Genomic DNA, 25664 nt, shown 5'->3' on the forward strand with positions numbered 1-25664 from the left:
ATACTGCATATCCTATGTACAAGAACATAGCTACTATAATAGTACCCTCCCCCCATGTATAGTAATATAACTACTATAATACAGTCACTATGTACAAGTATATAATTACTATAATACTGCCTTTTATGAACAAAAGTATAACTCTTAGAATACTGTCCCCTACATATTATAACTGCCATAATAATACTGCCTCTATGTACAAGAATATAACTGTGCGATTTTAACTCAATGTGAGTGCCGGCAGCTACCACAGCTCATTGATTTAGGCTATGTTCACACTGCGTAATTCCACCGGAATTTCGTGAGCGGAATTTCACGAGTGTAATTACGCGCAGTGAAGATTACCATCAGTGTGAATGGGTCTTCCGTGAGATGGGTTCACACTGAGGAATTTGAAATTGTTCAGCGCAATGAAAGAACACGTTCATTCTTTTGCGCGAAAGTCCAGCCGTCAGTGGTGACGGTGCAGTGCAGCGCGGCCGTGAGATGGAATCTCCGCTCGCAGCCCGTGCTGCAGATCCTGAACAGGCTGCTGGCGCCATGGCCACTTTAAATCAGAGTTGTTACTAAATTTGCAGGCTGTCATAAAGGCTGGGTCTGTGGTGCGGGCATAAGGTGGGATTTGTGGGACCCACAGGCATATAGCGTCTGATGGCCCGCAGCTGCCTCATTGCAGCTCGCAGGTTTTTTATTGGGTTCTGCTGAATTCCAATCCCAATGCACGTGCTGCCCCTCTTATCTTTCCAAAGGTAAGAAACAGGGAGGAGGTATAAACCTTACAAGGGAAAAAATAAAATAAAATTATACTTTAACCCCTTAACCCCCTGCACTTTCGTTTTTCCTCCTTATCTTTTAAAAATCATAATCCTTTCAATTTTGCACCTAAAAATCCATATGATGGCTTATTTTTGAGCCACCAATTCTACTTTGTAATGACATCAATCATTTTACCCAAAAATCTACGGGAAACGGAAAAAAAAATAATTGTGCAACAAAATGGAAGAAAAGATGCCATTTTGTCAATTTTGACACCTCATCTTTCTTCTGTTGGTCCATACAATTAAAATGATACCCTACTTATATAGGTTAGATTTTTTATTACTTTGGAAAAAAATTATAACTACATGCAGAAAAATGTATACGTTTAAAATTGTCCTCTTCTGACCCCTATAACTTTTTTATTGTTCCATGTTGCGCTGTGATCTGATGTTTTTATCGGTACCATTTTTGTTTTGATTGGACTTTTTGATAGCTTTGTATTCATTTTTTATGTTATAAAAAGTGACCAAAAATATGCTATTTTGGACTTTGGAATTTTTTGCGGGTATGCCATTGACTGCGCAGTTTAATTTACGATTTATTCTTATATTTCTGACATTTACGCACGCGGCGATACCACATATGTTTATTTTTATTTTTATCTATACAATTTTTTTTTATGGGAAAAGGGGGGGGGGTGATTCAAACTGTTATTAGGGAAGGGGTTAAATGATCTTTATGAACTTTTTTTGTTCACTTTTTTTTTGCAGTGTTATAGCTCCCATAGGGGGCTATAACACTGCACACACTGATGTTTTACAGAGATCACTGCAAAGCCATAGCTTTGCATTGATCAGTGTTATCGGCGGTTGATTGCTCAAGCCTGGATTTCAGGAGGCAGTTAAGGAACCATCCTACTGCGTCCTAGCTGTTCGGGACATCGCGATTTTATCGCGATGTCCCGATCAGCCCAACTGAGTATTTTTGGTCACTTTTTATACAATAAAAAAATGAATAAAAAGTGATCAAAAGGTCCAATCAAAACAAAAATGGTACTGATAAATATATCAGATCATGGTGCAAAAAATGAGCCCCATATTGCCCCATTCATGGAAAAATAAAAAAGTTATAGGGGTCAGAAGATGACAATTTTAAACGTATACATTTTCCTGCATGTAGTTATGATTTTTTCCAGAAGTACGACAAAATCAAACCTATATAAGTAGGGTATCATTTAAATCGTTTGGACCTACAGAATGAAGATAAGGTGTCCTTTTTACTGAACAATTTACTGCGTAGAAATGGAAGCCCCCAAAATTTACAAAATGGCGTTTTTTCTTCAATTTTGTCGCACAATGATTTTTTTTTTCCGTTTTGCTGTCGAATTTCGGGTAAAATGACTGATGTCATTACAAAGTGGAATTGGTGGTGCAAAAAAAAAAAGCCATCATATGGATTTTTAGGTGCAAAATTGAAAGGGTTATGATTTAAAAAATGTAAGGAGAAAAAAACATAAGTGCAAAAACTGAAAAAGGCTTGGTCCTTAAAGGGGTACTCCGCCCCTAGACATCTTATCCCCTATCCAAAGGATAGGGGATAAGATGTCAGATCGCCGCGGTCCCGCTGCTGGGGACCCCCGGGATTGTTGCTGCGGCAGCCCGCTATCATTACTGCACAGAGCGAGTTCGCTCTGTGTGTAATGACGGGCGATACAGGGGACGGAGCAGGGGGCGGGCCGTGATGTCACGAGGGGCGGAGCCATGACGTAACGATGCTCCGGCCCCTGTATTGCCCGTCATTACGTGCAGAGCGAACTCGCTCTGTGCAGTAATGATAGCGGTAATGATAGTCTGAAAACTTCAGACAACTTATCAGGGTCCATCTGCGAACCTTGGTTGGAGACAATGTAACCAAGAAATGAAAGACTTGATCTCTCGAATAGGCATTTTTCAAGCTTGGCATAGAGATTATTATCCCTGAGGCACTGAAGAACCTGTCAGACATGAGAGTGATGCTTCTCCAAATTGGACAAGAAAATAAGAATATCATCAAGATACACCACTACACATGTATAAAGTAAATCACAGAAGATGTCATTAACAAATTCCTGGAAGATAGGTGTAGCATTACAAAGGCAAAAAAGGCATCACAAGATACTCAAAGTGTCCATCACGGGTATGAAAGGCCGTCTTCCATTTGTTTCCTTCACGTATTCGAATGAGATTGTATGCTTCCCACAAATCCAATTTGTAAAAAATCTTGGCACCCCGTAGACGATTAAAGAGTACAGAGATCAAAGGTAGAGGATAGCAATTCTTGATCGTGATTTTGTTTAATCCCCGGTAATCTATACAAGGACGGAGAGAACCATTCTTACCGACAAAGAAGAATCCAACACCAGCAGGGGAGGAGGATTTTCGGATGAAACTTTTTTGGAGGTTCTCTTGGATTTATTTAGCCATAAAAAGAGGAGTTGGGGGGCTCACACTAATATTTTGAATGAAGTGTATGCGGAGGTTTCTGCGTTACACGTAACCCCATGTGTAAAATGGAATACAATAAAAGAAAAAGGGTTGCAGACGTCAAGGTATATACTTACTATATGTGGAATGGATCACTGGGTTTTTAATAAAAGTATATAGTGGTTAAAATGGGATATATGTGTAATGAAATAGAATGTGCAGACTAGTTATATAGATAACTAAAAAATGTTTGTTGATTAATTAGGTACACAAATGGTCTAAACAGGGCCCTTGCTAGAGACCAGTATTAAAAAACAAAATAGTATTAAAACAATGATGTAAGATAAAATAAAATAATAGTTTAAAGCAGCCACCTCTGTATAACTTGGATTATATTTGGTCAAATCCAGCTGCTTCTGTTATCTGATTTGTATTATCGGCAGTCTTAGAATAATAGTAGCAATTATCGGCAGTCTTAGAATAACAGTAGCAATTAGAATAACAGTAGCAATAGGTGTTGTAATCCAGGAAATATTGTAACAAGTATGGATCCAGAGATACTGTAGCAAGTAATGATTGTTGGTGCTACTGCACCACTCACCGCTCCGTTTGGGTCGAGATGGTAGCCCCCGGTGTGGTGGGCTCCTCGTCGCAGGCTGGCTCGGCTAGGCAGCCGGCACATTAGATGTGTCTGCGCTGTGTGTCCCGAACCTCCTTCGCTGGGGCACAGATGATTGCTCGGTCTTACGGATGGAATCACGGCAAACAGGCAGGTTGGTGAGTGGATGGAGGTGACGCTTGTATGCAAAGCAGCGTGCGCATGTCCTGAACAGTGGTCCCGGCAATGGGGGATTCCAGCTGTTGCCAATGTTGGTAGTGGGTAATAATTCCAGAGGTGGTCTGTGTGAAGTAGGTACAGGGCTAGCCTTATGAAAGACTCTTACTTGCATGATGAAAGGTTCAGTGCAGAAAAGCACCGTACAATTAAGCTGTTCTCCATTGACAGAAGAGATATGCAAAGGCTTAGCAAGCCGAGCCACTGGGAGACTATGTTTATGGACCAAGGAAGCAGCAATAAAATCTCCTGCGGAACCCGAGTCCAAAAAGGCTGAGGCAAAGAAAGATGTATAGACTTGGACCAGCATGGTCAAATGAGGAGAGGTAGAATTCACACCCAGGGATGCTTCTCCTACGTGCCCTAGGTGCGAGCGTTTCCCGGACGCTGTGGACGTATAGAACAGTCTTTGAGAAAGTGCTCCGGACTGGCATAATAGAATCATAAATTCTCACTGCGTCGACAGATTCTTTCCTGTTGTGTTAGCCAAGTTCGATCCACTTGCATAGTCTCTTCGGCAGAAGGCAATGGAGACGATAAAGGAGGACATTGGAACACGGGTGCCAGACGGGGAAATCGCTTTGTATGGACAGATTCCCACTCCAAATGAAGTTCTTCCTGCCTCTTGGCAAAAAGATAAGTTCACTTAGGGTAGTTGGAGGATCTCATGCAGCGAGAGTGTCCTTGTTTGTACTAGAAAGTCCTTTTTTGAATGTAGCACACAAGGCCTCATCATTCCAGGCCAATTCGGAAGCCAAGGTGCGGAATTGAACCGCATAATCGCCCATTGAAGGAAGAATCCCCTTGGCGGAGGTTCTGTATTGCAGTCTCGGCAGAGGAAATCCGTGCAAGTTCTTCAAAGATATTGCGGAATTCAGGAAAGGCCTGCAAGTTAGAAGACACCGGATCATTACAATCCCAAAGAGGAGTAGCCCAGGCCAGAGCTTTTCCAGACAACAGACTGACCGCAAAAGACACTTTAGCTCGCTCCGTCGGGAACGGATCCGCCATGAATTTCAAATGCATAGAGCACTGGGTCACAAAACCTCTACACAACTTGGGATCTGATTCATACTTTGTAGGCAAGGATAAACGATGCTTAGATCCAGAAGAAGCTGCAGGGAGTGAAGGAGCCTCTGGAACAGGTTGCGGCTGTTGCTGTTGTTGCTGATAAACTGAAAGAAGCTGTTGCATCATAGCAGACAACTGATTCAGCTGTTGTGCCTGACGAGCTAACTGTTGCGACTGTTAAGCCACAATGGTGGAAAGATCTGTAACATCCAGCAGAGGCACCCCTTCGGGATCCATTGCCGGATCTTACTGTAACGGCATTGGAGCAGTGAATCCGCTGAACCTGTGTGGATGATGGTGTGGGCCGTACCAGGGAGCGGAGTCTAAGGTGCCACTGGTTTTCACCAGAGCCCGCCGCAAAGCGGGAAGGACTTGCTGCAGCAGGTCGCTACCCCTGATACGACTCATCCATATAGGCTGCTGAGATGTTACGTAGCACAGGTAAGAAGAGGCAAACTTGTAGTCTGGACAGATAATAGGTCAGGGCAGGCGGCACAGGAGCAAAGTCAGGTCACAAAGCAAGAGGTCAGGAACACTGTTAGATAACACACGGATGAAATGCTTTCTCTAGGGCTAGTGAGTAGAGAAGAGTAAACTTTTGAAAAATTTGATTCGCCCTATTTGCCGAATTTGGTTCGGGTCAAATTTATTCATGGTGAATCTATATTAAAAAACGGCTATTTCTTGCTTACAGAGCGGCTTAATTGGGGTGTAGAACACTTTGCTGTGTTCTAACATGAATATGGCACAATGACAGAGCATGGAGGTGGCATCAGTATGAGGAGACCATAGAGTGGCTGAATAACACAGCGTGGAGGTGTTGGCAGCATAAGGAGACCATACAGTGGCTGAATGACACAGCATGGAGGTGTTGGCAGCATGAGGAGACCATATAGTGGCTGAATGACACAGCTTGGATGTGGCTGAAGCATGAGGAGACCTTATAGTGGCTAAATGACACAGCGTGGAGGTGTTTGCAGCATGAGGAGATCATAGTGGTTGAATGACACGGCGTGGAGGTTTTGGAAGCATGAGGAGACAATATAGTTGCTGTATGACTCAGCCTGGAGCTGGCAGCAGCATGAGTAGACACTAGGGCTTCACAATCCCTAAGATTAAAGGAAGAATTTTGAAATTTAAATTGAAAATTGTAGGCCCAGGCCCAGCAGCATCAGTAAACCATATATTGGCTGAATGACACAGCCCGGAGGTGGCTGAATTATAAGGAGACCCTATAGTGGCTGAATAGCACAGCTATTTTTGGAACAGTGGTCCGTAAAAATGAAAAAAATGTTTTTTCATTTGCACAGCCCACTGTTCCAAAGATCTGTGGGGTGTAAATACACTGCACCCCTTATTAAATTCTGTGAGGGGTGTAGTTTCCAAAATGGGGTCACATGTGGGGGGTCCACTGTTCTGGCTCCACGGGGGGCTTTGTAAACGCACATGGCCCCTGACTACCATTCCAAACTAATTCTCTTTCCAAAAGCTCAATGGCGCTCCTCCTCTTCTGAGCATTGTAGTTCACCAGCAGAGCATTTTACGTCCTAACATGGGGTATTTCCATACTCGGAAGAAATGGGGTTACAAATTTTGGGGGTCATTTTCTCCTATTACTCCTTGTAAAAATGTAAAATTTAGGGGAAATCTGCATTTTAGTTAAAAAAAATTTTTTTTTTCATTTACACATCCGACTTTAATGAAAATCGTCAAACACCTGTGGGGTGTTAAGGCTCACTGGACCCCTTGTTACGTGCCTTGAGGGGTCTAGTTTCCAAAATGGTATGCCATGTCGGGGTTTTCTGCTGTTCTGGCACCATAGGGGCTTCCTAAATGTGACATGCCCCCCAAAAACCATTTCAGCAAAATTCCCTCTCCAAAATCCCATTGTCGCTCCTTCCCTTCTGAGCCCTCTAGTGCACCCGCCGAACACTTGACATACACATATGAGGTATTTCCTTATTCGAGAGAAATTGGGTTACAAATTTTGGGGGGATTTTTCATCTATTACCCCTTGTAAAAATTCAAAAACTGGGTCTACAAGAACATGCGAGTGTAAAAAATGAAGATTTTGAATTTTCTCCTTCACTTTGCTGCTATTCCTGTGAAACACCTAAAGGGTTAACACACTTACTGAATGTCATTTTGAATACTTTGAGGGGTGCAGTTTTTATAATGGGGTCATTTGTGGGGTATTTCTAATATGAAGGCCCTTCAAATCTACTTCAAAACTGAACTGGTCCCTGAAAAATTCAGATTTTGAAAATTTTGTGAAAAATTGGAAAATTGCTGCTGAACTTTGAAGCCCTCTAATGTCTTCCAAAAGTAAAAACATATCAACGTTATGATGCAAACACAAAGTAGACATATTGTATATGTGAATCAATGTATAATTTATTTGGAATATCCATTTTCCTTACAAGCAGTGAGCTTCAAAGTTAAAAAAATGAAAAATTTTAAATTTTTTCATCAAATTTTGGAATCTTTCATCAAGAAATTTTGCAAGTATCGACAACATTTTACCACTAACATAAAGTAGAATATGTCACGAAAAAACAATCTCTGAATCAGAATGAAAGGTAAAAGCATCCCAGAGTTATTAATGCTTGAAGAGACAGTGGTCAGATGTTCAAAAAATGGCCGGGTCCTTAAGGTATATTTGGGCTGGGACCTTAAGGGGTTAAATTGAAGATTTATGGTAGCTAGTGCTATCATAAAAATGTTTAGGCCCAGGCCCAGCAGCATCAGTAAACCATATATTGGCTGAATGACACAGCCTGGAGGTGGCTGAATCATGAGAAGACCCTATAGTGGCTGAATAGCACAGCCTAAAGGTGGCTGAAGCATGAGGAGACTATATAGTGGCAGAATGGCACAGCCTGGAGGTGCCTGAAGCATGAGGATACCATATACTGTCTCAATGGCACAGCCTGGAGTTGGCAGAAGCATGAGGAGACCATTAAAATTTAAGATTTTTAAACTTAAATTTAAGATTTTTAAATTTAAATTGAGGACTTTGAAATAGAAATTTTAACTCCAAAGTTTAACCACTTAACCCCTTAAAGACGCAGGATGTAAATGTACGTCCTGGTGCGGTGGTACTTAACGCACCAGGACGTACATTTACGCCCTAAGCATAACCGCGGGCATCGGAGCGATGCCCGTGTCATGCGCGGCTGATCCCGGCTGCTGATCGCAGCCAGGGACCCGCCGGCAATGGCCGACGCCCGCGATCTCGCGGGCGTCCGCCATTAACCCCTCAGGTGCCGGGATCAATACAGATCCCGGCATCTGCGGCAGTGCGCGATTTGAATGAATGATCGGATCGCCCGCAGCGCTGCTGCGGGGATCCGATCATTCATAACGCCGCACGGAGGTCCCCTCTCCTTCCTCCGTGCGGCTCCCGGTGTCTCCTGCTCTGGTCTGTGATCGAGCAGACCAGAGCAGGAGATGACCGATAACACTGATCTGTTCTATGTCCTATACATAGAACAGATCAGTATTAGCAATCATGGTATTGCTATGAATAGTCCCCTATGGGGACTATTCAAGTGTAAAAAAAAATGTAAAAAAATGTAAAAGTAAAAAAAATGTGAAAAATCCCCTCTCCCAATAAAAAAGTAAAACGTCCGTTTTTTCCTATTTTACCCCCAATAAGCGTAAACCTTTTTTTTTACAGACATATTTGGTATCGCCGCGTGCGTAAATGTTCGAACTATTAAAATAAAATGTTAATGATCCCGTACGGTTAACGGCGTGAACGAAAAAAAAAAAAAAACTACAAAATTCCTACTTTTTTTATACATTTTATTAAAAAAAAATTATAAAAAATGTATTAAAAGTTTTTTATATGCAAATGTGGTATCAAAAAAAAGTACAGATCATGGTGCAAAAAATTAGCCCCCATACCGCCGCTTATACGGAAAAATAAAAAAGTTATAGGTCATCAAAATAAAGGGATTATAAAAGTACTAATTTGGTTAAAAAGTTTATGATTTTTTTTAAGCGCAACAATAATAGAAATGTAATAATGGGTATCATTTTAATCGAATTGACCCTCAGAATAAAGAACACACGTCATTTTTACCATAAATTGTACGGCGTGAAAACGAAACCTTCCAAAATTAGCAAAATTGCGTTTTTCGTTTTAATTTCCCCACAAAAATAGTGTTTTTTGGTTGCGCCATACATTTTATGATATAATGAGTTATGTCATTACAAAGGACAACTGGTCGCGCAAAAAACAAGCCCTCATACTAGTCTGTGGATGAAAATATAAAAGAGTTATGATTTTTAGAAGGCCAGGAGGAAAAAATGAAAACGTAAAAATTAAATTGTCTGAGTCCTTAAGGCCAAAATGGGCTGAGTCCTTAACCCCTTAAGGACACATGACGTACTGGAACGTCATGTGTCCACTCCCGATCTATAACGCGGGGCCATGGCGTGGCCCCGCGTCATAGCGGTTCGGGCCCGGCCTCTAACAACGGCCGGGACCCGTGGCTAATAGCGCGCGGCATTGATCGCTGTGCCGCGCGCTATTAACCCTTTAGACGCGGCGTTCAAAGTTGAACGCCGCGTCTAAAGTGAAACCGAAAGCATGCCGGCTAGCTCAGTGGGCTGTTCGGGATAGCCGCGGTGAAATCGCGGCATCCCGAACAGCTGACAGGACAGCGGGAGGGCCCCTACCTGCCTCCTCGCTGTCCGATCGCCGTATGACTGCTCAGTGCCTGAGATCCAGGCATGAGCAGTCATGCGGCAGAATCATCGATCACTGGTTTCTTATGAGAAACCAGTGATCAATGTAAAAGATCAGTGTGTGCAGTGTTATAGGTCCCTATGGGACCTATAACACTGCAAAAAAAAAGTGCAAAAAAAAAGTGAATAAACATCATTTAACCCCTTCCCTATTAAAAGTTTGAATCACCCCCCTTTTCCCATAAAAGAAAAAACACAGTGTAAATAAAAATAAAAATAAACATAAATGGTATCGCCGCGTGCGGAAATGTCCGAATTATAAAAATATATCGTTAATTAAACCGCACGGTCAATGGCGTGCGCGCAAAAAAATTCCAAAGTCCAAAATAGTGCATTTTTGGTCACTTTTTATATCATGAAAAAATGAATAAAAAGCGATCAATAAGTCCTATCAATGCAAAAATGGTACCGTTAAAAACTTCAGATCACGGCGCAAAAAATGAGCCCTCATACCGCCCCATACACGGAAAAATAAAAAAGTTATAGGGGTCAGAAGATGACAATTTTAAACGTATAAATTTTTCTGCATGAAGTTATGATTTTTTCCAGAAGTGCGACAATATCAAACCTATATAAGTAGGGTATCATTTTAATCGTATGGACCTACAGAATAAAGATAAGGGGTCATTTTTACCGAAAAATGTACTACGTAGAAACGGAAGCCCCCAAAAGTTACAAAATGGCGTTTTTTTTTTCAATTTTGTCTCACAATGATTTTTTTTCCCGTTTCACCGTAGATTTTTGGGCACAATGACTGACGTCATTACAAAGTAGAATTGGTGGTGCAAAAAATAAGCCATCATATGGATTTTTAGGTGCAAAATTGAAAGAGTTATGATTTTTTAAAGGCAAGGAGCAAAAAACGAAAATGCAAAAACGGAAAAAACCCCGGTCCTTAAGGGGTTAAGGGGTTAAAGGTGTACTCCGGTGAAAACCTTTTTTCTTTTAAATCAACTGGTGGCAGAAAGTTAAACATATTTGTAAATTACTTCTATTAAAAAATCTTAATCCTTCCAGTACTTATTAGCTGCTGAATGCTACAGAGGAAATTCCTTTCTTTTTGGAACACTGATGACATCACGAGAACAGTGCTCTCTGCTGACATCTCTGTCCATTTTAGCAACCATGCATAGCAGTTGTATGCTAAGGGTAGCATAGTGGCTCAGTGGTTAGCACTGCTGCTTTACAGTGCTGGGGACTTGGGTTCAAATCCCACTAAGGACAACAATAAATAAAGCGTTATTATTATTATAATAACATCAGCAGAGAGAACTGTGCTCGTGATGTCATCAGAGACCATTAGAAAAAAAAAAAGAATTTCCTCTGTAGTTATCAGCAGCTAATAAGTACAGGAAGGATTAAGATTTTTTTAATATAAGTAATTTACAAATATGTTTAACTTTCTGCCACCAGTTGATTTAAAAGAAAAAAGGATTTCACCGGAGTACCCCTTTAAGGACCAAGGGCGTACAGGTATGCCTTTGTTCCCTGGTACTTAAAGGGGTATTCCAGACAAAAAGTTTTTTTCATATATCAACTTGCTCCGGAAGGTTAAACAGATTTGTAAATTACTTCTATTAAAAAATCTTAATCCTTCCAATAGTTATTTGCTTCTGAAGTTGAGTTGCTGTTTTCTGTCTAACTGCTTTCTGATGACTCACGTCCCAGGAGCTGTGCAGCTCCTATGGGGATATTCTCCCATCATGCACAGCTCCCGGGACGTGACATCATCATTGAGAAGTTAGACAGAAAACTTCAGACGCTAATAAGTATTGGAAGGATTAAGACTTTTTAATAGAAGTAATTTACAAATCTGTTTAACTTTCCGGAGCCAGTTAATATATGAAAAAAAGTTTTTGCCTGGAATACATCTTTAAGGACCAAGGTCGTACTTGTATGACCGTGGGAATTTCAGTCCCCACCGCGCGCCTATCAGCAGGCCACCCGTGCGACCCCCCCCCCCATGTCGTTGATCGCCGGAAATCGCCTGTGAATTCACACCTGCGATTTGCGCCGATACCGGATCATACAGGTCTATGGTGACCCGTTAAATAAGGGGGATAGGAGTTGTCCCTGAAGGGATAGGAGTGAGGTGGCAGGGGTGCCAACCCTTTTATCCCTGCTATTGGTTGTCTAGAAGCGACAACCAATAGGAGATCAGGGGCGGGGGGGAGGGGGTTAACTTTCGGTTTCCCCGTTCTGCCCACCCACAATAGGCAGGGTGGAATGGGGAAACCGACAGAGGACCGGCTTATCCATCCGGTGGCAGGGGGCAGCGATCGGTGACTGTGATCGGCGGGCGACAATGCCGGTGAGTTGCCTTGCAACATCTGGAGGGATACAGTCTGAGACCACTATACAGTGGTCTCTAAACTGTAGCCCTCCAAATGTTGCAAAACTGCAAATCCCAGCATGCCCAAACAGCAAACAGCTGTCTTGGCATGCTGGGAGTTGTAGTTGTGTACCTCCAGCTGTTGCATAACTACATCCCCCAGCATGCCCTTTGATGATCAGTACATGCTGGGAGTTGTAGTTTTGCAACAGCTGGAGGCACATTGGTTGGAAAATACTGAGTTAGGTAGCAGAACCTAACTGGAGGCTTTCCAACCAGTGTGCCTCCAGCTGTTGCAAAAGTACAACTCCCAGCATGCACGGTCTGTCAGTACATGCTGGAGTTGTAGTTTTGAAACAGCTGGAGGTTTGCCCCCCATGTGAATATACAGGATACATTCACACGGGCAGGTTTACAGTAAATTTCCTGCTTCAAGTTTGAGCAGCGGCAAATTTTTCGCCGCAGCGCAAACTCCTAGCGGGAAACTCACTGTAAACCTCCGCCTGTGTGAATGTGCCCCAAAAACACTACACTACACTAACACATAATACAAGGTAAAACACTACATATACACCCCCTTACACTGCCCCCCCCCCCAATAAAAATTTAAAACATATTGTACGGCAGTATTTAAAAAACGGAGCCTCCAGCTGTTGCAAAACAACAACTCCCAGCATTTCCAGACAGCCACTGACTGTCCAGGCATGCTGGGAGTTTAGCAACAGCTGGAGGGTTTGGGAATCACTGGCGTAGAATACCCCTATGTTCATCCCTATGCAATCCCTAATTTAGTCCTCAAATGCGCATGGTGCTCTCTCACTTCGGAGTCCTGTCGTATTTCAAGGAAACAGTTTAGGGTCACATATGGGGTATTTCCGTACTCGGGAGAAATTGCACTACGAATTTTGGGGGGCTTTTTCTCCTTTTACTGCTTATGAAAAGGAAAAGTTCGGGTCTACACCAGCCTGTTAGTGTAAAAAAAAAACTTTTTTACACTAACATGCTGGTGTTGCTCCATACTTTTTATTTTCACAAAAGGTAAAAGGAAAAAATTGTAACGCAATTTCTCCTACAGAAATACCCCATATGTTGGCGTAAAATGCTCTGCGGGCGCACAACAAGGCTCAGGAGTGAGAGCGGACTATGTACATTTGAGGCCTAAATTGGTGATTTGTACAGGGGTGGCTGATTTTACAGCGGTTCTGACATTAATGCAAAAGAATAAATACCGACATGTGACACCATTTTGGAAACTACACCTCTCATGGAACATAACAAGGGGTATAGTGAGCCTTAACACCCCACAGGTGTTTGACAAATTTTTGTTAAAGTTGGATTGGAAAATGAAAAAAAAAAAATGTTGTCACCAAAATGCTGGTGTTACCCTAAATTTTTCATTTTCACAAGGGAAAATAGGGAAAAAAAGCCCCCCAAAATTTGTACGCCCATTACTTCTGAGTAAGAACATACCTCATATGTGGATGTAAAGTGCTCAGCGGGTGAACTACTATGCTCAGAAGAGAAGGATTGCCATTGGGATTTTGAAGAGAAAATTTGTCCGGAAGTGAAGGCCACGTGTGCTTACAAAGCCCCCATAGTGCCAGAACAGTGTATCCCCCACATGTGACCACATTTTGGAAACAAAACCCCTAATGTAATGTATTAAGGGGTGCAGTGAGCATTTACGCCCTCAAGGTCTATGACAGATTTTTGGAACAGTGGTCCATGAAAATGAAAAATGTAATTTCTCATTTGCTCAGCCCACTTTTCCAAACATCTGTCAAATGCTAGTGGGGTGTAAATGCTCACTGCACCCCTTATTAAATTCTGTGAGGGGTGTAGTTTCCAAAATGGGGTAACATGTGGGGGGGGGGGGTCCATTGTTCTGGCACCACGGGGGGCGTTGTAAAGTCACATGGCCCCTGACTTCCATTCCAAACAAATTCCCTTTCCAAAAGCTCAATGGTGCTCCTCCTCTTCTGAGCATTGTAGTTCGCCAGCAGAGCACTTGACGTCCACACATGGGGTATTTCCATACTCAGAAGAGATGGGGTTACAATTTTTGGGGGGTAGTTTTCTCCCATTACCCTTTAAAAAATGTAAAATTTGGGGAATAACAAGCATTATAGTGAAAAAAAATATAATTTTTTTATTAACACATCCAACTTTAACAAAAAGTTGTGAAATACCTGTGAGGTGTTAAGGCCCATTGTACCCCTTGTTACGTTCCTTGAGGGGCGAAGTTTCCAAAATAGTATGCCATTTATGCCAAATAGTGTTTTTTTTTTTTTTTTTTGCTGCTCTAGCACCATAGGGGCCTCCTAAATGTGACATGCCCCCCAAAAACCATTTCAGAAAAACTCACTCTCCAAAATCCCATTGTCTTTCCTTCCCTTCTGAGCCCTCTACTGCGCCCGCCGAACACTTGACATACACATATGAGGTATTTCCTTAATTGAGAGACATTGGGTTACAACTTTTAAGAGGATTTTTCTCTTTTTACCCCTTGTAAAAATTTAAAAACTGGGTCTACAAGAACATGCAAGTGTAAAAAATGAAGATTTTGAATTTTCTCCATTTTGCTGTTATTCCTGTGAAACACCTAAAGGGTTAACACACTTACTGAATGTCATTTTGAATACTTAGGGGGATGCAGTTTTTCTAATGGGGTCATTTGTGGAGTATTTCTAATAAGAAGGCACTCCAAATCCACTTCAAACCTGAACTGGCCCATGAAAAATCGCGATGTTCTGATCAACTGGGACGCAGGCGGAGGTCTCCTTACCTCTCTTTGCGGCGTCCGATTGGGGTTTGATTGCTCCAAGCCTGAGCTACAGGCTTGAGCAATCGAGCCCCTATCTCGCTGATCCGTGCAAAGCTATGGCTTTGCAGGGATCAGCATAAGAGATCAGTGTGTGCAGTGCTATAGCTCCCTATGGGCGCTATAGCACTGCAAAAAAAAAAGTTATCAAAAAGGTAATTTAATCAAAAAGTCCGATCAACACAAAAATGCTACCGATAAAAACTTCAGAACACGGCGCAAAAAATTAGCCCTCATACCAGAAAAAGAAAAAAGTTACAGGGGTCAGAAGATGACAATTTTAAACGTATAAATTTTCCTGCATGTAGTCATGATTTTTTTCAAAAGTGTGACAAAATCAAACCTATATAAGTAGGGTATCATTTTAACCGTATGGACCTACAGAATAAAGATAAGGTTTAATTTTGACCAAAAATTCACTGCGCAGAAAGGGAAGCCCCCAAAAGTTACAAAATGAAATTTTTTCTTCAATTTTGTCGCACAATGATTTTTTTTTTCCGTTTCGCCGTGGATTTTTTGGTAAAATGACTAAAGTCACTGCAAAGTAGAATTGGTGGCGCAAAAAATAAGCCATCATATGGATTTTTAGGTGCAAAATTGAAAGCGTTATGATTTTTAGAAGGTGATGAGGAAAAAATGAAAATGCAAAAATGGAAAAACGCTGAGTCCTTAAGGGGTTAAGGGGTTAAATTAGGAAACTGAATTGACACTTTTCAGCTCTTAAGTGAAAATGAAGTCAGCACCCTTATTTGTTGAGCAGCGATTAAACAGTGAAATAATTAGTTTAAGAAAACATGCCCTTTGAAAAAGTTTGGGGGGTTTGGTGTTCCCCAACAAAGGGAAAAAAAAAATATGTATTTTTGCACAACCCATGCAGTACACAACAGTGCTTCAGCACACAGTCGCTGTGTAATAAACCCAAAATTGAACTCTCTCACAGACTATTAGGAATGGACTGCTGGGTATGTATTATACCGTCTACAGACTAGTCTAACCAGCAGACCATTTGTTGTGGAACAAAGAGGTCAGAAAAATGCGCTACAGTACACTTAAAAAAATGGACAGTGACCCCCCCGACCTACGATAATTTCAACATGCGATGGCCTCTCAGAGGCCATCGCATGTAAGGCAGCATCAACTTACCATGCTTTTGTATGTCGGAGCTGCCACCGGATAGCTGTTTACGGTGCCCCGTGTGCTGCGGTGACGATCACTCACCTGTCCTCGGGGCTACAGAGCATCCTCTTCGGGATCCCCTGCATCGCTGGCGCTCTCCGTCATCATCACATCGCCGTGCACGCCGTCCCTTTATCCAATTGGAGCGGCGTGCGTAGTGACGTGATGGCAGTGACAGAGAGCGAGGATTCCGGGGAAGCAGAGACATCCGGAGCGTCAGGGACACCCCGGGGACGTGGCGACAGCGATGGAGGGCGACATACAGCGGTGACGGTCCAGAGCGGCAGGGACAGCTGAATATAACTTTCTATTCTTTCCACTGCACAGATCCCTCAACATACAATGGTCTCAACAAACGATGGTTCATTTGGAACGGATTACCATCGTATGTTGAGGGACCACTGTATTGGAGTAAAACACCAGCCGGTGATTACCTTTGCCTGGACTTCCACAGTATCTAGGTCCTTGACAGATTAACAGGTACAAAATAGTACAGTACTTAGATGTATATATGTGGTATGCACTTATGAGGGCAGAAAAATGTGCTACAGTACGCTTAAAAAAATTATTTTAGTAAAACACCAGCCGGTGATTACTTTTGCCTGGACTTTCACAGTATCTAGGCCCTTGACAGATTAACAGATACAAAATAGTACACTACTTAGATGTTGGTATGTGGTATGCACTCATGAGGGCAGAAAAATGCGCCCTCTCTCAAATTTCTCAAATACTATTAGGAATGGACTGCTGGGTATGGATTATACCGTCTACAGACTAGTATAACCAGCAGACCAATTGTTGTGGGACAAAGACACAGATTTGCCCTAAAAAACTATTTCTCCCTCCTGTGAAAATGTTTCTGAAGCTGAGGCAACACACAGCTCTCTGCCCCTCTCTGTAATACAATGCAGGTCACAGTGACTGAGGGTTAAATCACTGCGGTAAGAATTCATTTCTGTGCACCAACGCTGTTCTCTGTGTCCTACAGAAGGCTGAGGTGACTTAGAGGTGAAACGCTGCTAAAACAAGCTTTTCTGTGTAACACACACAGCGATGTCCGTGCTATCTCTCTGCAGTGTAATGAATGAAATGACGAGCCGCCAAATGGCTGCCGAATATATAGGGCTGTGACATCACAGGGGGACTGGCTGCTGATAGGCTGCATCCTGCATGTAATTCAGGGTCATCCCGCCTACTTCCCTTCCTGCCTTGTCTTCCAGCCTTCCTTGCCCCATGTACTGACATGTGGTTCCACCATTTTAGATGCCCCGGAGCCTGGACCGCAGTACATGGAGTTTAATGAAACAATTTGCATGATAGAATCGCGGTGATATTCGTATTCGTTGCGAATCAAATTTTTCATGAAATTCGTAACAAAATCGGGTTCCTCAGCTTCGATTCGCTCATCTCTACTAGTGAGCACAAAGATCCGGCAAGGACAGGAAGGAAGTGTGGGGTTAAATAGACACAGGACCAGACAAGCACCAATCAATGGTGCGCTGGCCCTTTAAAACTGAGGAACGCATACCCTAGGATTTGGGGGCACACGGGCCAACAGCAGGGAACAGTGGAGGGGACAGAGATGTGGAGAGGAGAGTGAAAGCCCGGCATTCGCATGCAGGCGCATCACGCAATGCGAACGGCAGCAGAAACAGCACGGGAGGTCGGGGTCGGAGCGCGCTTGCAGCCAGCATATCTGGCTGCAGCGCTACTTGTGACACTTATGTTATTTGCATACTGTAAGAGAAGGAGCATGAGACTGTATATACATTATGTACGCTATTTGCGTAATGTACATACAGGAGTAGGAGACTGTACATACATTATGTACGCTATTTGCGTAATGTACATACAGGAGTAGGAGACTGTACATATATAACGTACGCAATTTGCGTACTGCCAGACAAACATTTTAGGCTCTGCACTTTTCCAGCACCCCTAAAAGGAATAACAGAGAGGATAAATAAGTGGGTCGGGGAAGAGTAGGATGGCCCCCATTAGGTAGTTAGGTTGCTCCAGTAGGTATTTTCCTCTATTACACAGGTGTGTTGTATAGGTCGGTTCCCCTGTAGATAGCTGCTCCATGTAGGTAGTTACTTACTGTAGGCAGTAGCAGTCCCCTTTAAGTAGGGGTTATTCCCTGTAGGTAGGTCCGTTTGTAGATAGTTTTCCTCAATATATAGTTGCACTTAGGTATTCGGTACAGAAGCCCCCTTTAGGTAGTAGTAGTAGCAGCCCCATAGGTAGTAGTAGTAGAAGCCCCATTTAAAGGGCTACAACTGTCCTCAGGCTGGTCAATGGAACTGAACTGCAATACAACACACAGCCTAATGACAGGTGCGGCAATGTTTTTAGAAGTAAGCACCTATAGTTTTCCTAATCATGGATAACCCCTTTAAAGGGGTAGTCCAGTGGTGAAAAACTTATCCCCTATCCTAAGGATAGGGGATAAGTTTGAGATCGCGGGGGGTCCGACCGCTGGGGCCCCCTGCGATCTCTCTGTACGGGGCCCCGGCTCTCCGCCGAGATAGCGGGTGTCGACCCCCGCACGAAGCGGCGGCCGACACGCCCCCTCAATACATCTCTATGGCAGAGCCGGAGATTGCCGAAGGCAGCGCTTCGGCTCTGCCATAGAGTTGTATTGAGGGGGCGTGTCGGCCGCCGCCTCGTGCGGAGGTCGACACGCCCCCTTCCCGCTGGCTGTCGGGGCTCCATACAGGAGATCTCGGGGGGCCCCAACGGTCGGACCCCCCGCGATCTGCAACTTATCCCCTATCCTTAGGATAGGGGATAAATTGCTCACCACTGAATCACCACTGGACTACTCCTTTAAAACAGACAAGTGCAATTTTGAATAAAGCTTTGGATGTGACTGGAGCATATGTTGTAACTGAAGATTAGTACATAATATAGCCCCAAACTGAATTGGTTACATAATAAGCAAGACTGCTGGATTTAGAGGTGATTGTTGTAATGTAACATATACAGTCTACACTATAAAGTGCAACAGAACAGAAAAGACTACACATCATTATTCCACAACAACAAAGTGGTGCAACAACCACCTGGTCTACATCACTTCCCTTGCATCATAAGCTTTTACTAAATGCATCCAGTATTAGAAAATTTTTTGTGTTCCAGAATCCATGTGGTGCATTGCAGAGTCGCCTTCGTAATAAATTATTCCAGGTATGTTGTTATATTTCAGCATTAAAGGGGAACTCAGTTGGAAACAAGTTGTTTTCAGATCAACTGGTGCCAGAAAGTTAAACAGATTTGTAAATTACTTCTGTTTCAAAATTTGAAGCCTTCCAGTACTTATCAACTGATGTATTCTACAAAGACAATTGTGGTTATTTCCAGTCTGACAACAGTGCTCTCTGCTGACACCTCTGTCCATGTATGGAACTGTCCAGATTAGATGCATATCTCCATAGAAAACCTCTCCTGCTCTGGACAGTTCCTGACATGGACAGAGTAAGAGAGCACTGTGGTCAGACTGAAAAGAACTTCACACATTTCTCTGTAGTATATCTGGAGCATACAGCAGCTCTTAAGTAATGGAAGGGTTAAGAATTTTAAATATAAGTCATTTACAAATATATTTCATTTTCTGGCACCAGTTGATTTGAAAACCATTTTTTCCCTTTTAACCTCTTAAGGACGCAGGGCATACCTGTATGCCCTGCGCCCAGTCCCGGTATTTAAAACAGGGTCACGCTGTGACCCCGCATCATACCGGGTCGGTCCCGACGGCTTATGATACCCGGGACCTTGGGCTAATATCGCGCGGCACCGATCGTTGTGCCGCGAGCTATTAACCCTTTAGACGTGCAAAAAGCTTCTCGGTAGCTCAGTCGGGCTGATCGGGACTATTGCGATAAAATCGTGATGTCTCGATCAGCTAGGACACGAGCGGAGGTTCCCTTACCTTGCTCCGTCGCGTCCGATCGGCGTTTGATTGCTCCAAGCCTGAGCTACAGGCTTGAGCAATCAACCCACTATAACGCTGATCCATGCAAAGCTATGGCTTTGCAGGGATCAGTGTAAAAGATCAGTGTGTGCAGTGTTATAACCCCCTATGGGAGCTATAACATTGCAAAAAAAAAGTGAAAAAAAAAAGTTAATAAAGGTCATTTAACCCCTTCCCTAATGAAAGTTTGAATCACCCCCCCCCTTTTCCCATTAAAAAAAAACAGTGTAAATAAAAATAAAAATAAACACACCATGTGGGATCGCCGCGTACTGAAACGTCCGAACTACAAAAATATATCGTTAATCAAACTGCACGGTCAATGGCGTACGTGCCAAAAAAAATTCAAAAGTCCAAAATAGCGTATTTTTGGTCACTTTTTATATCATGAAAAAGTGAATAAAAAGCGATCAAAAAGTCCAATCAATACAAAAACGGTACCGATAAAATCTTAAGAACACGGCGCACAAAAATGTGCCCTCATACCAGCCTGTACATGGAAAAATAAAAAAGTTATAGGGGTTAGAAGATGAGAATTTTTAATGTATACATTTTCCTGCATGTAGTTATGATTTTTTTCAGAAGTACGACAAAATCAAACCTATATAAGTAGGGTATCATTTTAACCGTATGGACCTACAGAATAAAGATAAGGTCTCATTTTTTCCCGAAAAATGCACTGCTAAGAAACGGAAGCCCCCAAAAGTTACAAAATGAAATTTTTTCTTCAATTTTGTCGCACAATGAATTATTTTACGTTTTGCCGTGGATTTTTTTGTAAAATGACCAATGTCCCTGCAAAGTAGAATTGGTGGCACAAAAAATAAGCCATCATATGGAATTTTATGTGCAAAATTGGAAACGTTACGATATTTAGAAGGTGATGAGGAAAAAATGAAAATGCAAAAACGGAAAAACGCTGAGTCCTTAAGGGATTAAAGAGCGCCTAGCCCGTTTCTTCATGGAGTGTCGACTTTTAGTCATTATCTTGTTCTGTTGAAAAAAACTTGACATCTGCAAGACATGATCCAAGTGTTACTCTAGTGCATAAAGTTACAAACAGACACAACTTTTGTTTGCCGTTTTTTTTTTTTTGCCTACAAAAAAGGCACAAAAAAACTGCCCCTCATATTTCTCCTTCATGGTGCAGTTTTTGTGGAGTTTTTAAAAAAAATAGTATGCATTGGTATATACATTATTTATCAGATTTTTTTCCCAGCATTGTTTTCATTATTATTCATGTGATTTTTTTTATCATGTGACTCAAGGATTTATATTGAAGAATTGGCAGAAAAAAAGCCAACATACATGCACATATGGGGTTTTCTCTGACACTTTTTTCCACTTATAGAAGTCTATGTGAGGGAAAAAATACCATACCCAGAACATGCTGCGATTTTCAAAAACTGCCACAGAGCCTATAAACACTCAATAAAGGGTGAAAAAATGTAATGGGGGTATAGCGTTTCATATTGCCCTATATGACTCCCAGCTAACATCTGGGACACTGATCCTTAGCCTGCAGCCTATAATAGTGCAGCAGTGTTATTAGAAGAGCAGCTCAGCATAGACATAGTACAGAAAACTGATCCATAGCCTGCAGCCTATAATAGTGCAGCAGTGTTATGAGAAGAGCAGCTCAGCATAGACATAGTACAGAAAACTGATCCATAGCCTGCAGCCTATAATAGTGCAGCAGTGTTATTAGAAGAGCAGCTCAGCATAGACATAGTACAGAAAACTCCTGCCACATGATTAATACAGTCATTATGTTGATAGACACTACAGTTAGCCACTTCCCAGCCTGAAATGGCTGATAACAGGAAGCAACTGACTGCAATATAGGTTTAATGTTCCTTTTAAAGGCAAGTCTGTCTAGTAATCGAACAGTTAATACGTCAATGTCTTCTGTTTGGCAGCTTCTGCTGCAGGTCTAGTCGTTAGTTTTCATACCTTTTACTCGTCGCTTTATAATCCCCAGTCGGCACTTTAGTGATAAGGAGAACATAGGTGCCCAGTGCTGCTGGCTCTCTCGCACTGTCCAGGTGTGTTCTGCCTGGGCAAGTCAGTCACGTCACTCAGAGCAGTCACTCAAGGCTCATACTAAGAAAGACAGGGAGGAGTGTGGTACTGAGAGACGGTGAGAAAAAGGAAGAAAGAGCCTAGGAAGCAGCGGACAGTGCAGGAAATGCAGAAGAGTTCTTAAGGATCAAATTGTAGTCAGAAAAAAAATGATATCCTCAACGATGGGGTAAAGGAAGAATATGTCAGCAAGGAAAGAGATGGAGATGGAAGAGAGGATGAAGTAAGATAAAAGGTGAGGGAAAAGAGGGTGAGGGAGAAGAGAAGAGAGGAGGGAGAAGAGAAAGGAAGAGAGTAAGAGAGGAGGGAGAGGAGAAAGGAAGAGAGAGATGGAGAAGAGAAAGGAAGAGAGTAAGAGAGGAGGGAGAGGAGAAAGGAAGAGAGAGATGGAGAAGAGAAAGGAAGAGAGAGATGGAGAAGAGAAAGGAAGATAGAGAGGGAGAAGAGAAAGGAAGATAGAGAGGGAGGAGAGAATGGAATATAAAGAGAGGAGGGTGACGAGAAAGGAAGATAAAGAGAGAAGGGAGAAGAGAAAGGAAGAGAGAGAAAAAGAGAAAGGAAGTGAGTAAGAGAGGGAGAAGAGAAAGGAATATAAAGACAGAGAGAGGGAGAAGAGAAAGGAATATAAAGACAGAGAGAGGGAGAAGAGAAAGGAAGAGAGAGAGGAAAAGAAAAAGGAAGAGACCAAGGAGAAGGAAAAAGGAAGAGAGAGGGTGAGATAAAAATAGGAAGAAGAGAAAAGAAAGATAGGGGAAGACGGGGGAAGAAAGAAAGAGAGAAAGGAAGAGATAGAGAGGGGTAAAAAGTAAGGAAGATGAGGTAGAAAAGAAAGGAAGATGAGGAAAAGGGGAAGGAAGTAAAACCCAGTTAAGAGAGTGGGAGGATGTTAAGGGCAAGAGTAAGAAGGTGAGGATAAAAACAGGCAAAAGAGAGGAAATGAGAATGAAGGAAAGACAAGAGGAAAAAGACATGGAAGGGAAAAGGGGCAAAAGTGTTATAATGGGGTAACAAAAGGGTGGGGAGTGAGCAGAGAGGTGAGGAGATGGGTTCGACAGAAAAAAGAACAGAAAGAGACAGAAAATAGAGGGTGATAGGAAAGAAGAAACCCTCAAAGAGAACAGAGAGTACTAGGGTACAAGAGAAAGCAAGGAAAAGAGGAAACAGAACAAGGCAAAGCACACAGGGGACAGGGATGTGGAGGGAGAAAGCACAGTGAAGAAATCCTTGCCTCTCAGCATCTGCCTTGCTTCACTGTCCGACAGATGATAAAATTGCCATTAATATTAATAAGATGTTTATTTGCTCCTTGCCTCCCTATTGCAATTCTTCCTAATAACAGAAAAGGGTCATTAACCCTTCCATTACCTTCTAAACATGGAAGTGCTGTAAAGCAAACACAGAGGAAAGCTTATAGTATAGCCACATGCATTTACTTTCCAGATAATATATTCATTTAGGATCTATTCATACGTACAGTATGGTGCACATATTTGATGCGCAGGATTTATGGCTGCAGATTTGAAGCTGTGTTCAGACATGTAGTTTACATTCATCATTCGCCATTTGTATAGTCAACATACACCCCAGCCACATAAATGATAAGTATGCTTGAAAAAGCCCCACTGTGGTTGGCATGTTGCATATGCTCTGAAGTGAGATGCTAATAAAGATGTGAAGCTTTACTCCATTAGATGATGTCAGACTTTCTATTTGGACATCATGTTAAGTCATCTGGTACAGAGTTAATGGAAGGGGTAAGGCATCGTATACAAAATCGGTGTGCTAAATTTTATTCCTACTCAACCTAAGTGACAGTTCTGCTATGTGAAAAGTTTTACAATTTCAGCTTCCAGGTCTGAAGTAAGGTCAAAGTTTCCTGTCAACAGGGGAAAAAAGGAATATATATATATATATATATATATATATATATACACAGTAGGGATTGACTGATATCGATTTTTTCAGGGCCGATACCGATACCCTGTGGAGGTTAGGGCCGATAGCCGATAACTTATACAGATATTCCGTATAAGTTATCGGCTATTTATTACCCCCCGCCGCCGGCCAAACCGATAATGGGTCGATCCCTAATATACAGTATATATTAGGAATGTCCCCGATACCATGTCCGATACCTGGTGCCGCTCCGCTGCCCTGTTCTCCCATCCGCATCATAGTGTTCCATGTCACTCCACTCCACACGTCACTCCACTTCCTCCCCTGTGCCCAGTGTAACGCTACGGAGGAAGCAGAGTGATTTAGATGTCACATGCTCCTCCATAGGACGCCATCGGGAGGACGGGAGAACAGTGACATAGGACGCCATTGGGAGGATGGGAGAACAGTGACATAGGACACCATCGGGAGGACGAGAGAACAGTGACATAGGTTGCCATCGGGAGGACGGCAGAACAGTGACTTAGGACCCCATCGGGAGGACGAGAGAACAGTGACATAGAACGCCATCAGGAGGACGGGACAGTGGAGCGGCAGCACCCAGCAGAGGACAGCCACAGGTGAGCTGTCTGCAAGGAGGGGGCTACTACTAATGTCTACAGGGGGGCCTGCTGTTGCTGTCTAAAGGGGAGCCCTGCTGTCTACAGGGGGAGGGAGGGGGGGCTGCTGTGTAAACGGGGGCCCTGCTGTCTACAGGGTGAGGGAGGGGGGCTGCTGTCTACAGGGGGGGCAGAAGGGGGGAATGCTGTCTAAACGGGGGTCCCTGCCGCTGCTGTCTAAAGAGGGCCCTGCTGTCTACAGGAGAGGGGGCTGCTGTCTAAACGGGGGCCCCTGCTGCTGCTGTCCAAATGGGAGGCCCTGCTGCTGTCTAAACGGGGGCCCTGTTGCTGCTGTCTAAATGGGGGGCCCTGCTGCTGCTGTCTAAAGGGGGGCCCTGCTGTCTACAGTGGGTGGAGGGAGGGGGGGCTGCTGTCTAAACAGGAGACCCTGCTGCTGCTGTCTAAGCGGGGGCCCTGCTGCTGCTGTCTAAACGGGGGGCCCTGCTGCTGCTGTCTAAAGGGGGGCCCTGCAGCTGCTGTCTAAAGGGGGTCCTGCTGCTGCTGTCTAAAGGGGGGCCCTGCTGCCGCTGCTGTCTAAAGGGGGGGGGCCTGCTGCTGTTTAAATGGGGGCCCACTGTCTACAGGGGGGCTGCTACTAATGTCTACAAGGGGGGGCTGCAGTCTACAGGGGGGCTGCTGTCTACAAGGGGGCTGCTACTAATGACTGCAGGGGGGCTGCTGCTAATGTCTGCAAGGGGATACTACCTACTATTAAAGGCAATCTTACAGCAGAGTCACCTAACTTGAATTTATAGGTAGATAGTGCAGGTGACCCTGTTTCTTCCGCTGCTCACCACGTGGTCATCGGTCTCACTGCCAATGCAAATTCCCTGTTCTGTCCAA

The 25664-nt window shown here is 43.2% G+C and overlaps 1 protein-coding gene across 6 annotated transcripts in view; it reads right to left on the reverse strand.

Moving 5' to 3' along the window:
* Positions 1–25664, reverse strand: part of GRIP2 (glutamate receptor interacting protein 2) — a 528084-nt gene that overhangs the window by 164469 nt on the left and 337951 nt on the right. Inside the window, exon 1 of one of the 6 annotated variants that reach the window (XM_056524928.1) lies at positions 22138–22207. The exons of the other annotated variants lie outside the window; for them this stretch is intronic. Coding sequence (XP_056380903.1) covers positions 22138–22192 — 55 coding nt within the window. The 5' untranslated portion in view covers positions 22193–22207. Of the gene's footprint in view, positions 1–22137; positions 22208–25664 lie in introns of those variants that run through there. 6 annotated transcript variants of the gene reach the window in all.

Source organism: Hyla sarda, chromosome 6, assembly GCF_029499605.1.
Source record: "Hyla sarda isolate aHylSar1 chromosome 6, aHylSar1.hap1, whole genome shotgun sequence".
Taxonomy (NCBI): Eukaryota; Metazoa; Chordata; class Amphibia; order Anura; family Hylidae; genus Hyla; species Hyla sarda.